At 42.2% G+C, this 15279-nt stretch overlaps 2 protein-coding genes across 3 annotated transcripts; both read right to left on the minus strand.

Annotated features, from left to right (window-relative positions):
• Window positions 1-638: 638 nt before the first annotated feature.
• Window positions 639-3256, minus strand: LOC101559289 (gamma-crystallin C). Of its 2 annotated transcripts, none has more exons than XM_055122758.1 (3): window positions 3248-3256; window positions 2929-3171; window positions 639-911 (listed from the first exon to the last, which is right to left on the minus strand). In XM_055122758.1, the coding sequence occupies exons 1-3, from the start codon at window positions 3254-3256 to the stop codon at window positions 639-641; spliced, it is 525 nt and encodes a 174-aa protein (XP_054978733.1). The 2 variants fall into 2 exon arrangements, with proteins under 2 accessions (XP_054978733.1, XP_054978732.1); XM_055122757.1 differs by having other exon boundaries at window positions 639-914.
• A 7748-nt stretch (window positions 3257-11004) lies between these two features.
• LOC101547110 (gamma-crystallin B) lies at window positions 11005-13071 on the minus strand. Its single transcript, XM_055121266.1, has 3 exons — window positions 13063-13071; window positions 12726-13016; window positions 11005-11280 (listed from the first exon to the last, which is right to left on the minus strand). The coding sequence occupies exons 1-3, from the start codon at window positions 13069-13071 to the stop codon at window positions 11005-11007; spliced, it is 576 nt and encodes a 191-aa protein (XP_054977241.1).
• Window positions 13072-15279: the final 2208 nt, after the last annotated feature.

Here is a 15279-nt window from a genome sequence, read left to right on the forward strand (position 1 = left end):
CATGCAAGGCAAACGCCCTACCCGCTGTGCTATCGTTCCAGCCCTTCTCATTCCATTGGGATAGGGAATAAATGAGTTTAGGCATTGCTGGAACTTCCCCTCACTTCTCCAGGCTCCTTGAAATGGTTCTGTGGGGTTATATGATAAGAGGCATTTCTCGGCGGAGAGGAGTTAATAGGCAGACCTGTGAGGTGCCTGTTGGCGTGTCTCCCCAGCGTTCTCTCCAGCCTGAAAGCTGGCAACCCTGAGGCTGTGGGTCTGAGATGGGTTTTGTTCTATCAGGGTGGCACAGCTTTTAGATGCTTCTGTAGCGCTTGAGGGTGGTTTCACTTTGCACAGTTTCTGCTCTCAGTGACAGAACAGAGGCGTGAGGGGTAGATCAGCCAGGAGATCCAATGGGTAAAGACCTTTATTTATTAGTCAAGCAACTTCCTTTCACCTTCCCTACATCTGAGTTTTGTTCAAGACTCCAGCTTCAAGACTGGAAGTTCTTTTGGCCTGGAATCTTTTCCCATTCATTGGCAGAGCGAGTTAACCATCCCACGATGAAAGAAAAAACAGAGGCCAGTGATTGCCAGCAACACAGACTAAGCACTTTATTAGGCTCCAAATCGAAACTTTGGTAGTGTGAACCTCTGTTAGTACAAATCCGTCACTCTCCGCAAAGAGCCCGCCCTCGCATCCATGGCCCCCCAGTCGTGGTACTTCCGGTACTCTTGGGGACTCAGCAGGTACTGCCGACCCTGGTAATTGGGCATCTCATAGAGGACCCAGTAGCCTTCAAGCACATGGAGGGAGTGGACCTCACTGAGGTGGAAACGGTCCTGGAGGGAGGAGCAGTCCTCGCTCAGCTCCATCATCAGGCCCTTGTGGTCCTCTCTCTCGTACAGCCTCAGGCGGTGGCTGCTTGTCTGCTGGGCGGGCAGGGGAGGAAACAATAAGGAAACAACAGATGAACTCGGAGACTCAGGTCATGGGATTGTGAAGGCTGTGTACCATGTGTCTCCTACTAGCTTTCTGCAAATAATCTTGCTTTTCATTTCTTTCTTCTCTAAGAATGAGCTTATATACATACATATGTGTGTATATATACATATCATCATCATCATCATCATCATCATCATCATCATCATCATCATCATCTGGTTGATCATCGATTTTCTCAAGCGGTCTCAATAACGTCTCCATTCGTCCTAGCCTGAGATTTTAGAAGCCTCTCTTTACTCGTCTTTCCCAATGGTGCCATATTGAAGGCTCTTTCAGGGTCAGTGGAATGAGACCCATCATTGTTACTGGTTTTGGCATATAAATATGCCATGGGGGGCTTGCCAGGCTCTCCCATGCTGGCAGGAAACTCTTGGTAGCTTGCCTATATGTGTGTGTGTGTGTGTGTGTTGTGTATGTTTAGGTTTTAAAGTATACCCAGCAGTGCTCAGTGATCACTAGCAATGCTCAGTGATCACTCCTGGTGGAGTTAAGGGAACCATTTGCAGTGGTGGGGATTGAACCTGGGTCAGTTGTGTACAATGTGAGAGCCCTTCTTGCTGTAGTATCTCTCCAGCCTCAAGGATGGGTGATTATTTTTTTTTAAAATGTAGGAGGACTGCTATTTATTCAGTCATTGATTAAAATGATAGATGTGGGCATGAACTCCACTGGGTGATTAGCGATAGCACAGCCGGTAGGGAGTTTGCCTTCCACACGGCCAAACCGGTTTTGATTTCTCCACCCCTCTCGGAGTATCTCGCCCCCACGGCAGAGCCTGGCAAGCTACCTGTGGCGTATTTGATATCCCCAAAACAATAGCAACAAGTCTCACAATGGAGACATTAATAGTGCCCGCTCTAGCAAATCGAGGAGCAACGGGATGACAGTGATGACATCATTTTATTTTAGAAAAACTGGGGAATCACAAAAAAAGAGGCAAATGAAATTTAAAATTCTTGAAATGTCTAAGATGTCTTTATTTTTATAGATAAGAAATAAAGTATTTTATTTCTTATAAAATAAAATATTTAGTAAAATATTAAAGAAATAGGCAATTAATTGGGGTTCCAAGTAGCCATTTACTTGGGATGGTCTATTATCGGTTTGGGAGCCACACCCAGCTTTGCTCAGGGCTGACTTCTGGCTCTTTGTTTAAATTCACTCCTGGTGGTACTCAGGTATCAAATAGGAATCCAGTCACACGCAAGACAAGCACCCAAACTTCCACACATTATCATTTAAAAATACAACCTTCAGTGGGAAGTTGATTTAAATGGTGACTTGGGGAGCCGGAGAGATAGTACAGCAGGTAAAGTGCTTGCCTTGCCACACCAACCCAGGTTTGAACCCTAGCGCTGGTTCAACCCATAGCCTCAACCAGGAATGAGCTCAGGAGTAAGTCCCCCTCCCCCATCACTGAGGAAAAAGCTGGGGGTGGGGGCAGGGGTGGGGAGTGGGGGGAGGAGAGTCACCCTGAACTAAAACTCAAACTGATATTCCAATTTAAGAAAAACTGTCTTTCCCAAGATTGGTTCTTATTTTTGAATAATCTATCTCAGCAGAATTTTAAAAAAAATCTTTACTCACAAACTCCAATCTAACTCATTCACAACCAATTCCTCTCAAGTAAAAATCACTGTGTTAGAAAAAAGTGCCTTCTTGTGCCCAACCAGCTTCTTTCACAGGCCTTGTTTTATATCCCATTATAATATTGTGTTTGTGGCACTCTCCGATTGGCACTGTAATTCAAATGAAAACTCAAATGGGTTCTGGCCCTAAGTGAGTTCTTCCTGTTCTCTGCAGTTTCTGCACACGTACCCAGGCGGGCTCGGGGGATATCTCTAAATCTTTCTACTTAATCCTCAACCCCCCTGAGCCCTGGAGCCTCGTCAGCACTGCAGAGCGAGACAGGCGGGCGGTCCAAAATCAAGCCACACTTACATGGGGGATCAGGCGGCAGGAGCGGATGGAGTCGCTGAGGCCCATCCACTGCTGGAAGTCGGGGTAGTCCCCGCGCCGCAGGAAGTACTGGTGGCCCTGGTAGTTGGGGCGCTCGTAGAGCATCCAGCAGCCGCTGTCCACGCGGATGGAGTTGCAGCGGCTGAAGTAGGACTGCAGGTTGGGGTGGTCACTGCTGCACTCGTAGCGGCGCCCTTGGAAGGCGCGGTCCTCATAGAAGGTGATCTGCAAAGGAGGGATGAATGTTCAATTATTTAATTCCGAATTAAATCATTTGCTGCCAGTAGCTCGAGCTGCTCACCTTCCCCATGGCTGGTCGACACCGGTGAGGCCAGTTCACTGCGCAGGGCGCCCGGACGCAGAGGGTCTATATAGGAGGACGGCTGCTGCGTTGGCAAGAACAGCACAAAAGGGGCCCAGCGGGCGAGTAAGGGGATTTTGTGGCTCCCTTTTACATGCTGCGGTCAGTGGAAATGCCTGTGGAGGCTGCCCTCATTCTCTGGTAGATTCGAATGCTGTCCTGGAGAACGAGGCCTAGAATTGCTTGTATTGGGGTTCTTGGCGTTTTCTGAATTTATCAGCACAACATTGACTGAACTTTCGACCTCAAAATCATGTTTCCATGCATGTGATGATTCCATTATGCCTCCTGCATTTTCTGGGGAAAGCCTATGTGTTTACAGAAACCCAGAACCACTGTCAGTGAAAGAGATAGTTGGCCCCAAACGCTGACTGTTTGGGTGCTGGAGAGATGGGTAAGGAGCATGCCTCACACGTGGTGTTGACCCCGGTTTGATCCCCAACACCCCATACTGTCACCTGAGCTCTGCCAGGAGTGATCCCTGAGTGCAGAGCCAGGAGAAAGCCTTGAGCACAGCCGAGTGTGCCCCCAAATCAAAACAAACAAACTAACGATGACTATTTTTGTATCTTGAAATCTCCCTTTCCATCTGGCTTCTGATCTTGGCTAGTTCAGATTGTGCTCACTGTGTTTTAAATTGTAGTTACTAACTTCTCAGATGTTTATGTTCATCAATGAAAGTCAATCACTGGAAGGATGGATCTGATAAGAATCCAGGGAACAGATCACTGGGCCCAGACAATGAATTTAGCTCACTATAAATTGTTCCCTCTTTTCTAGGCTTGAGAAAGTATTAAAATTTTCTTGCAAGGGGCTGGAGTGATAGCACAGCAGGTAGGGTGTTTGCCTTGCACGCGGTGGACACGAGTTCGATTCCCAGCATTCCATTTGGTCCCCCAAGCACCACCAGGAGTAATTCCTGAGTGCATGAACCAGGAGTAACCCTGTGCATAGCTGGGTGTGACGCAAAAAGAAAAAAAATTGCAAAAGGAGCAGAGCAAAAGTACAGCAGGTAAGGTGTTTCTCTTGCATGCAATCCATGCAGGTTTGACCCTGGGGCATCCCAAATGGTCTCTGAGCACCATCAGGAGTAATTCCTGAGTGTAGAGCCAGGAGTAACCCCCTGAACATATCTGAGTGTGGCCCCCAAAATTTCTTTTTAATTTCTTGCAAGAGTATAAGCTTTCAACTCAGACTGCCAACTCAGAAAGTCTCTATCAGAGTCATGTCATGAATTTGGTAAGTCACATAACTTCTCGGAACATGAACATTTTATTGTACTTATCTCATGAAAAAAAACACATTATGAATAAACAAAGAGAGAGGAAGAGCAGTCTCTGACATCTGAAGCCAGTCTGGCCCTCAAAGCTGGGCTGTGCTGTTCCCCTATAAGACATAAACAATTTCACAAAATGCCAACTCCAGACAAGGCTATTCTCAGTCTACGATAAAATGAGATAAAATAACGTTACTTTCATTTTGTCTAAGCACAGGCCAAAACAAAATCAATGTGCCTTGCTTAAAATTCCAGGCATCTCCTCTCAACCAAAACGAGTAACTCCCTCTGTTTAATATCTCTGCCCATGACATCGCTCTCCTTTTTCTTGGCTGCCTTTCTCATGAGTGGATTTATTAAAGTAGCCAATCATAGCACACCTTCACTTTCTAGTAACACTCATCTGGAATGAACCCCACACTTTCAGGGCCTCCTCAGAATACAAATCCCACAATAGGGTCTTTGTACTTAGAAATAATCAGATACTCCATGCTGTGGATTCTCACTGTAGTTTGTTATAGAATCAAAGCAAAAATACTAGCCCTTAAGTGACTCATCTTGTGAACATTATGGAACATTAGTGAAACTAAGAACTTTTGGTCAAAATTCATCAGGAGTAGCCTAATCTTTGAGACTCCAATGAAATTGCTCAAAACCCATTTTATTTTATATAGGGTGGGAGGTGTGGTATTGATTTTTTCCAATATTCCAACATGTATATTTATATCTTTTTGGTATACACACACATACACACTCACATACACACATTATCATGGTCGACACATCTGACCTCTGTCTGTTCTGTCACCGGGCATTCTGTTTATTCACATTGAATCTCTTATCGTTTCCCAAACTCACAGTGTTATTCAAACTCCTCTTGTTTTTGAGTGTATTGACCCTTTTTTACTGAATCTTCAGTTCTTAATTCTATCACCCAGAGAAATTTTTTTTTTGTGCTATATATTCTGTGTTTTATTAAATTGCGAACTTATTTGGAGGTTCTAGCAGGGGAGTGCAGCTACTCATATACCCTTCCGTCTCTGTTCAGGGAAGGAAGGCTGTCCTCTTGCCGAGCATGCAGCTTTGGGAGGGATGCACATGAAGTGGTGAGGTAGGAAGGAGACACCCGCCTAGCCAGCCAGATCAGCCAAATCAACCCTGGCAATCAGTGGGGTGACAGATATTGCAGCCAGATATTGCAGCCAGATCGCCCTCACATGCATAAAGATCTATTTTAAATTATTAAATTTTTACCAATATTTAAAGAGTGATAATTGTAAAGCACTTTATTTTTTTATTTTATTTTTTATTTTTTTATTTTTTTATTATTTTTTTTAAATTTATTTATTTTTAATTAGAGAATCACCGTGAGGGTACAGTTACAGATTTATACACTTTTGTGCTTATACTTCCCTCATACAAAGTTTGGAACCCATCCCTTCACCAGTGCCCATTCTCCACCACCCGTAAACCCAGTGTCCCTCCCACCCTCCCCAATCCCATCTCCCCCCCACCCCACCCTGCCACTGTGGCAAGGCATTCCCTTCTGTTTTCTCTCTCTAATTAGCTGTTGTGGTTTGCAATAAAGGTGTTGAGTGGCCGCTGTGCTCAGTCTCTAGCCCTCATTCAGCCCGCAACTCCCTTCCCCCACATGGCCTTCGACTACAATGTAGTTGGTGATCGCTTCACCCAGAGAAATTTTGCTCTAAAGATTCAGATCAAATGTCAAACCTCTATAAATATTTCCTTCCTTATTAATCTCTCAAGCTAAATATAATACTGCTTACTTGGCTTTCCAAACATTGTGTTGACACAGTAATAATTATTATCTGATAATAATTATTATCTGATTATTTTGTTTAGATTTTGTTTTCTTGAAATAAGTCAAGCTGCATGAAGGTAGGGATTATTTCATATTGTTCTTTGTATTTCTACCAATTGATAGAATAACAAAACAAAAATTGGAACATACATATTACTTTTTAAGTGCCTGTGGCATGAATATTGTTCCCCAAACTTTGTAATAGTTCATGGTACCTGTTTCAAATGCTCAACATACACAGGCATATATAAATCAAATTTAACACTTTCAACTTTCAAGGCATAGAATGACCTAAGCATCCTGTATATGATCCATTTAATAGGTCTTTTTAACAGGAGAAAGGAGTAAGCCAAAGAGAAAACTCAGTGATGTTGTTTTGTCCTTCTAATTCCTCCACTCTGGAATAATTCTGTCTAGTTTTCATGTCTTTTGAGATGCAAATTTAATGTCAAAACACCAGTGGCCAATTCCACTGTTTTGCTCCAGTCTGGAGTCCAGTCAGTAGTTGACCCTATGACCCACTTTCCGGTTTCCTAGTAATTAAGATATCATTTATATCACACATGCTCTTGGTAATATGACCAGAGGTCATTGGCTGACCCTCATTCACTATTGGTGGGAACATAAACTGGTTCAGTCTCTATAGAAAGTAGCACAGATCATGAATAACTTTTTATCTGTGCATCACACAGTGATTCAACTTAAAAATTTAAAATAAATAAACTGACAAAAAATCAGTTATATATAGCTAAGGAAAAAAGAAACTAAGAAATAAATGCAATTGCATTATAAGCCATACCCTCCTTAAAGATGACTTTTATTATTTATTTATTTATTTATTTTTATATTTTGAGAATGTGGTTTTATTTTTCATGGAGTAAAATACATTGTTAATGCTGTCCTATTATTATTGTTAGTGATCATAGCAAGAATAATATGGTATATATAATACAAGAAAAATTTAAAATGAAGGAAATAAGTTTTAGAGAGGATAACTAATTCACCAAATATCATATAGTTAAGTGAACATATTGCAAATGGATATACTTTCTGTATATTAGCTTAATGAAATCTCAAGCACATCTTCAATTATACTAATATTTTGAAGAGTAAGTAAAATGAAAGTGTTTGGAGAAGTGCTAAGTCAGGCTAGACTACTACAAATAGATGCTGCCTGAGGGAACATTCAACCCATAGATATCAGATCTATTATTGCAATATACTGAAAAGAGCAAAAAGAGGGAAGGAATAATTCCTGCCTCCTTGAACTAAAAATCTAGTAAAAAATTAGAATAAAATTGGGGCTGGAGTGATAGCACAGCGGGTAGGGCGTTTGCCTTGCACGCGGCCAACCCGGGTTCGAATCCCAGCATCCCATATGGTCCCCTGAGCACGGCCAGGGGTGATTCCTGAGTGCAGAGCCAGGAGTAACCCCTGTGCATCGCCAGGTGTGACCCAAAAAGCAAAAAAAAAAAAAAAAATTAGAATAAAATTAACAATAGTGTTAACGTTAGCAAAAAGATCATTTATATTTTAATGAGCTTTATTTATATTGTTATAATTCATTGGGTGTATCAAGGTTTTGGAGAGAAACAAACCAATTTTAATGATCTTTTAATAGTATTTAGGACATTAAAGCTAATTCATTGTGAAAGAACAGAGCTATGAATTACTAGAAAAATAGTTTCCATACTCGTTCTCAAGCACGGATTAAAGAGGACTTTTAAAAACTTTTATTTTTATAAAGTTTTCCACAATATTGATTACATTTAATATTAGAGCACCAATTCCACCACCATTACACCTCCCCACCACCATATTTCTGATGTTTCCATCCAGAACCCTAAGCCCTGCCCCCAAAGCAGAACCCAAATAATTCATTTTGTATTGCTTGTTATAAATAATCTGCTAAAATAGATTTGAAAAGGTCTGTGAAATTTGTGAAGATTGGAAGTGTGTGAAGATTGTTGTATTTCACCCAGGAGCCGTTAAGCCCTTCTATAAAAGATGAGTAACATTAGTCAAATACAAATTGAGATTATGCCTTCCTAAAATTACCCTTTAAATTTTATTTCCAGGAGTTTTAAATTAGGTTACATGCTTATTCTAATAAGTATCACTGTATCACTGTCATCCTGTTGGTCATCCATTTACTTGAGCGGGCACCAGTGACATCTCCATTTAACCCAGCCCTGAGATTTTAGCAGCTCTCCTTACTTGTTTTTCCCAATGACTGGAAGATCTTTTAGAGTCAGGTGTCAGGGGAATGAGACCTGTTATTGTTACTGTATTGGGCATGTTGAATAATGCCACAGGGAGCTTGCCCAGGTTTTTTCGTGTGGGTGGGATACTCTCAGTAGCTTGCTAGGCTCTCCAAGAGGCATATATATACATATATATGTATGTATGTATGTGTATACATATATATACACACACACATATATATATATTTCCCTTTATGATGACTTCCCTTTGCGGCCGCGTGGTCCAGGAATACGTTCACTCGTGCGTGAGGCTTGGCCCGAGTGTGTGGAAAGCAGCCTGGAGTGTGGCAGCAGTGGGGTAGTGGAGGTCAGCTGCCAGGGCTGAGTCCCTTGAGGTGGGAAGGACTCTCACCCGCCCCCCTCTGAGGCAACCCTGATGCGGAGTCTGGTGGCATGGTTATGGAGGGCCTCATTTTATGCTCCCTTCCAGGAGAAGCAGCAGTGAGTATTCTAATAAGTATAAACAGAAATATATAATTAATCTCTATTAATTTATTCTCTTGTTTTGCTGTAGTAACAGTTTACAGTGCTGAATTCATTTTAAGAGTTTATAGTTTTAAACTTCTTCAAATAGGTGCTACCAAACCATATCCACCACAAACGTAATGGTAACCCATTTGCATAGTTTAGTGGACAACCTTTATCTGTTGATCTCCCTTTGACTTTTTCAATGATAACTTCAGTTCTGCAATAAAAACCCAAGGGTTTTTTTTTTTGGTTTTATTTTTTTCTGTTCCATTGTTTTGTGTTTTTATATCATGAGGCAAGCTGATGGGTATAAATATGTTGAAGAAAATAGGCAGATAAGCTTCCTTTTAGATAGACTGAACTATTTCATTAACAAATCAAAGTTCTTCTGATGAAGTTTGACCTAAGAACATTTGCTTCTCTGAAGAACTTAGTAAGAAACAGATCTAAGAATCATATTTACTGCAGGAAATATGATATTGAAATGTTATTGAAAATATGTTATTGAAAATGTTAATCCAATGACCTCTTTATCAGATCAATAAAACCTGAAAACTTTGTTTTAGATGATAATACTGGGACTGATTAGATCTGTCTTGAACTTACTTATATTTTAAGTTATGTGAGTGAAAACTAATTTTGTTCCCTTCTCTGCCTGGGATTCTAAGTTTCTTGGTCCAAATCTGGACCTCTCTACTCATCAAAGCACCTTGTAGCCAGTGATCTGGACTTGAAGTTTGCTCCTGACTCCTTCTCTCACTCTCTCCCTGTCTCACTCTCTTGCTCTTGTTTTTCCTCTGATCTGACTTCTTCATCCACCTATCTTTAGGTGCTTTAATTTATTCTTTGTAGCTTTTTTATTTGAAATCTTCATCTATTTTTAAAGAGTAAAGGAAACAAATATACAGTCAATGAACTTCTTGAGAAAATTTTGATTTCTTACTCTCCACTTACTATTATCTTCCTTCCCCCCCTTTTCCATCCTCTCTGTAGAGTTATGATAATATATTTCTTATTAAAATGACAGGAGGCTGTTTCCTGTGAATAAGTAGCTTGCTTAAGAGTCCTGAAATCTGTGCTTACTTTGACATCACATATAATAAAAGTCCTGGAATCTGAGGCCAGACAATAGTACAGCAGGTAGGGCATTTGCCTTGCATGCAGCCCCCCTGGGATCAATCTCCAGCACCACATATGGCCCTTGAGCACAGCCAGGAGTAATTCCTGAAAGCTGAAGGCCGAGAGTAACCTCTGAATATTGCCAAGATGGCCCCAAAACAAACACCCACCCCTAAAAATCCTAAAACCTTTCTACATACTCTAAGGAGAGTGAATTATATTTGGATTATAAATCTCATGAGAATGAATTTTGGAAATAGGATTGAGATAAAGGAGATGGTAGCTGTTAGAAGAATAAGGAGTTAGTATGTGAGTGTAACTAGTTTGTGGTGAGTCTAGATGATGAGAAAGATCTTCCTCATCAATCAAGACTGGGACAACACCCAGAAGATGAGGGCCATAATCTGGAGAGAAAACTTAGAATGTCTTAATAAGGACTAATTCATCCTCATCACCATCAAATGTATCCTTGTAAGACCAACCACAATGGCCTTAGCCTAAAATAACTTAACTTCTCTGCATCTACATTGTTTACTCTTTTAAGAATGCTGGCAATAACATTCTCTACTTTTTCCCCTTTATAGAGGTATCATTTTTCTTTTTGAAACTGTCATTATGTTTGGCCAAGTACCGTTATTGCTTATGAGGACATAGGCGTCTGAAAGAAAAGCAGAACTTTGTAAGTGCCAGAAACACAAACTAAATATTTTATTAGATTCTAAAGGAGAAAGGTGGAGAAAGTAAACATTCAGCAAAGATCCGTGACTCTTCTGAGAGAGCCAACTTTGGCATTCACAGCCCCCCAGTCAAGGTATCTCCTGTATTCCCCCGGCCTCAGCAGGTACTGCCTTCCCCTGTAATTGGGCATCTCATAAAGGACCCAGGAGCCTTCCAGAACATTGACAGAGTGGATTTCATTGAGGTGGAAGCGATCCTGAAGCGAGATACAATCATCTGTGATCTCGGACATTTGTCCTCTGAAGTCATCTCTCTCATAGATCTTCATTCTGTAAGTACCTGAGTGCTAGGAGGCAGGCAGAAAAGCAATATAAGCAAACACGAATAGAAATAAAAATTATAGCCCTATACCTATTTGTCGAGTTGGAGTGATAGCACAGGGGGTAGGGCGTTTGCCCTGCACCTGGCCGATCCAGGTTCGATTTCTCTGCCCCTCTCGGAGAGCCCGGCAAGCTACCAAGAGTATCCCGCCTGGACTGCAGAGCCTGGCAAGCTACCCGTGGCATATTCAGTATGCCAAAAACAGTAACAACAAGTCTCATAATGGAGACGTTACTGGCATCTGCTTGAGCAAATCAATGAGCAATGGGATGACAGTGACAGTGACAGTGACCTATTCGTTACTCCTGCTCCAAAGCTCTCTGAATCTAAGTTTGCTTCCAGAAGAGCCATGGTACAGAGTTCAAATGCTTTCCTGACTGATTATTTTTTGGGAAAAGCTCGCATGAAAGTCAGACTCCACCAGTCTCTGGTTCTTGGGAATTAAGGCTTACCTACAAGAAGGTAGATCACGTTAGTCCTTCTCATTAGAGAGGGTTTTTCTCAAAAGAGAAATGTGAGAGTCCTTGGAAAACTAAATCTCATTTGCTGTGTTCCTCATGTTAAATGGGTATTTTTAAAATACTGAATCACAAACTTAATTTTGGAAAGTTGGCTTTTCTTCTAATTTATATTTCCTAAATTAGACCTATATTGATCACTAAGTTAGAAAGAAAGCTGAAAACAGTAACATCAGCCTCAGAAAGGATAATCAAATTAGAAAAGTAAGTCAAAGCAAGCAAAAGTATCTCTGTTATTTAAACAGCGAGATTTTACAAATCTTGATATTTTTGGATTCCTGAACTGTATATCTTGAAATAACTACAGAAATTTATACCTGGGGCCAGAGCCATTGTACAGCAGGTAAGGCATTTTTCCTTGTTGGAGGTCCCCCCTGACCTGGGGTAGATCCCTGGCACCCCATATGGTCCTTGGAGCCCACCAGGAGTGATCCCTGAGAGCAGAACCAGGGATAACCCCAAGCACCACGACGTGTGGGTCTGACCAAAACAAAAAATTGCATCTATGTTTGGGGGCAAAGGGCACAACTCAGAGGTTACTTCTGACTTTGCTCAGAAATTACTCCTGGCGAGGATTGAGGAGACTGAGCCCAGGTCTGCAGTATGCAAGGTAAGCGCCCTACCCACTAGGCAAACTCTCCTCTATTTCATTGATCAGTCTTTTGGTTTTTATTGGAATTAAATGAAAAAAATCTGGGAACAGGTCATTGATTCCATAAACACCACGTAGTTCAGGGTAAATTGCTTTCCACCTGAGCCATTCCAAGCCATGTCTATTGAGCCAAGGACAGTCCTCAACCTCCCTCCACTCTTAACGAGGCTGACTAGTGATATCCGTGAGTGATGTCTGTCATTTCCAAAGAGACTGAGAACAGAGACTGAGCCCACTCACCTGCGGGACCAGGCGGCAGGAGCGGATGGAGTCACTGAGGCCCATCCACTGCTGGAAGTCGGGGTAGTCCCCGCGCCGCAGGAAGTACTGGTGGCCCTGGTAGTTGGGGCGCTCGTAGAGCATCCAGCAGCCGCTGTCCACGCGGATGGAGTTGCAGCGGCTGAAGTAGGACTGCAGGTTGGAGTGGTCACTGCTGCACTCATAGCAGCGGCCTTGGAAGGCGCGGTCCTCGTAGAAGGTGATCTGTGAAATGAAATTTGGGCGGTTGCACGCAATGACTCTCCCTCCTCCCTAAGAGGCCGCGACAGGGCAAAGGAGGGGAATGCCCAGCACTTACCTTTCCCATTTTGGAGCGAGTGAGCGAGAGCAGCTAGCAGGGGATGTGGGGGCAAGGGGGAGCGCCCCTGTATATATAGCAGCCCTGACTGCTGCCTCCGCAGGAAATCACACAAAAGAGCCTGGGTTTTGGTGAGTAAGGGGATTTGTAGGCTCCCTCTTCCCCCACCCCACCCCTACTCATCAGAGTGAGTTGAATGGTTTACTCTCATTCTTTCTGGGAGATTCGGCGGTTCTAATTCTCGTTGTTAGCTGTTGCCACCAAAATGAAGTTTTTGTTGATTGAGCAAAAGGATAAGAAAAATCCACACTTCTCTAGTGTACGCCGCATGATTTCTCAAAGGTAACAAATTCTGAACAATGTGTTCTTTCCAGGGGCTGTGATTAGCTGTGATTAGGAATTGTAATGAAGTTATCTGTGAAAATGATTTGAAAAAAAAAAAAGCTTAGTTCAAATCAGTGATTGTGCCATAGTTGTTATTTCAGGCTTTTCTTGAGAAGAGTTGACACTTGTGTGGGTATGTGTCAGCTGCTGGAGGGTGAGATTTCTCATGTGTGCCGTCTACCTCTGGGCCTCAAAGTCCATGGTTGGCACACAGCAGGTCCTATGACGTGGCTTTGACCTGGGAGAAGGTGGCAAATACTGTGACCTTCCTCCCTTTCTCGCCTCTTGGAACCTAACGTCTACCTTCTGTGTGTGCCTGTTCTGAGTGCTCGCTCCTCTTTGGTCTTGTCTACTCTTTGCCTTTCTTCAGATGTCTGAGTTTTTTCTTCCCTCTTCAGCGAGAAAACTCCTGTTAAGGGCGATTTGAATTCAGGGAAGAAATGAAGTAGAGTTCCTTTCAGTTCCACACAGCCCATGACTTCAGACTTTGAGATTTTAGATAGTATCAAACACAGCCTCTTCATATGTGGATCTTACGACAGGTGTGGAGACTGCTGGGGTTGCTGAGATATTGTCAGGAGGTTTAGAAACAAAGCAGTTTCCATAACAACACCAAGATATAATTTTTATGTCCATATTCTTCATGAGTATACAGTGGAGTTTTAACAGAAGTTGAATGATTAAAGAGATTTATAAAAAAATATATAGCAATGCCATTAACTTCTATTGCCTTGAAAATCATTGCATTGAAAATCATTGGCCATCATTCATAAAAAAAAGGTGCTGAGACTATAATAGACTTATAGTCCAAGGTTCTTCCTATACAAGGGAAAACCTAATTGGAATAGAATCAACACAGTATCTGGTGGAGGCCAAGGTCATAGCATCACTTTCCAAGTGATAGAGTATGGTGGAGTGGTTATAAAAGTCTGGGTCCAGTTTAATTCTTTGTACTATGTGACATTGTAGAATTCATCTTCAACCTCTTACAAAACCAGCGGCAGTCCTAAAAGAACTCCGAGGCAAATATTTATGTTGAGACATATTATGGATCAGATAAAATATCTAAAAATAAGACATTGACTCAAGTGTTTGGTGAGAATGAGCCTTATTTGTTGATTCCAAAGTAATAACAAAGCCTATCTGGGCCTTAAATCATAGTCCTAGAATCAAGTTCTCCCAGTTGACCAGTCCTTTGCTTATGTTAAGACAACAGAGACCTAGGTTTGATTGGGAGCTGGAGGAAGGGGGAGAGGGGTAACTGGTGCTCTTGTAGCCTGCACCATTGCTTGGATGAAGAGCAAATACTTGCATACAACACTACCCAGACCAGCTAACGTGGGCCTGGTGCTCACACTGCTTCCTCGTGTTTTCCTCCACAGTGCTACCAAGCACCATAAAATTTTTGAGTAGATACGTCTTGTAGAGAACCCATTCCAGGAACAATGGTTATACACACCCACCTCACTTCTGCAGTTTCTGGAAAGTGACTTAAAATCCCCATACCTGTTTCTCCTTTATAAAATAAGAATGGCAACGAAAAATCTCAAAGCATAACAGGTTTGGAAGCATATGGTAAACTCTGAAGTAACACCAAATAGTCACTGTCACTGTTATCCCGTTGCTCATCGATTTGTTCGATTGGGCACCAGTAACGTCTCAAATTGTGAGACTTTGTTACTGTTTTTGGCTTATCGAATATGCCATGGGTAGCTTGCCAGGCTCTGGCGTGTGGGCGCGATACTCTCGGTAGCTTGCCGGGCTCTCCGAGAGGGACGGAGCAATCAAACACGGGTCAGCCTCGTGAAAGGCTAATGCCCCACCGCTGTGCTA

Source organism: Sorex araneus, chromosome X, assembly GCF_027595985.1.
Source record: "Sorex araneus isolate mSorAra2 chromosome X, mSorAra2.pri, whole genome shotgun sequence".
In the NCBI taxonomy this organism is placed as follows: Eukaryota; Metazoa; Chordata; class Mammalia; order Eulipotyphla; family Soricidae; genus Sorex; species Sorex araneus.

What these genes read in the sequence shown, in the direction of transcription:
- LOC101559289 (XM_055122757.1), bottom strand. An exon ending in CCTGCCGCCTGATCCCCCAT is followed by an intron (nt 915 to 2,928) that starts GTAAGTGTGGCT and finishes CTGCCCGCCCAG; the next exon opens with CAGACAAGCAGCCACCGCCT.
- LOC101547110 (XM_055121266.1), bottom strand. An exon ending in CCTGCCGCCTGGTCCCGCAG is followed by an intron (nt 11,281 to 12,725) that starts GTGAGTGGGCTC and finishes CCTGCCTCCTAG; the next exon opens with CACTCAGGTACTTACAGAAT.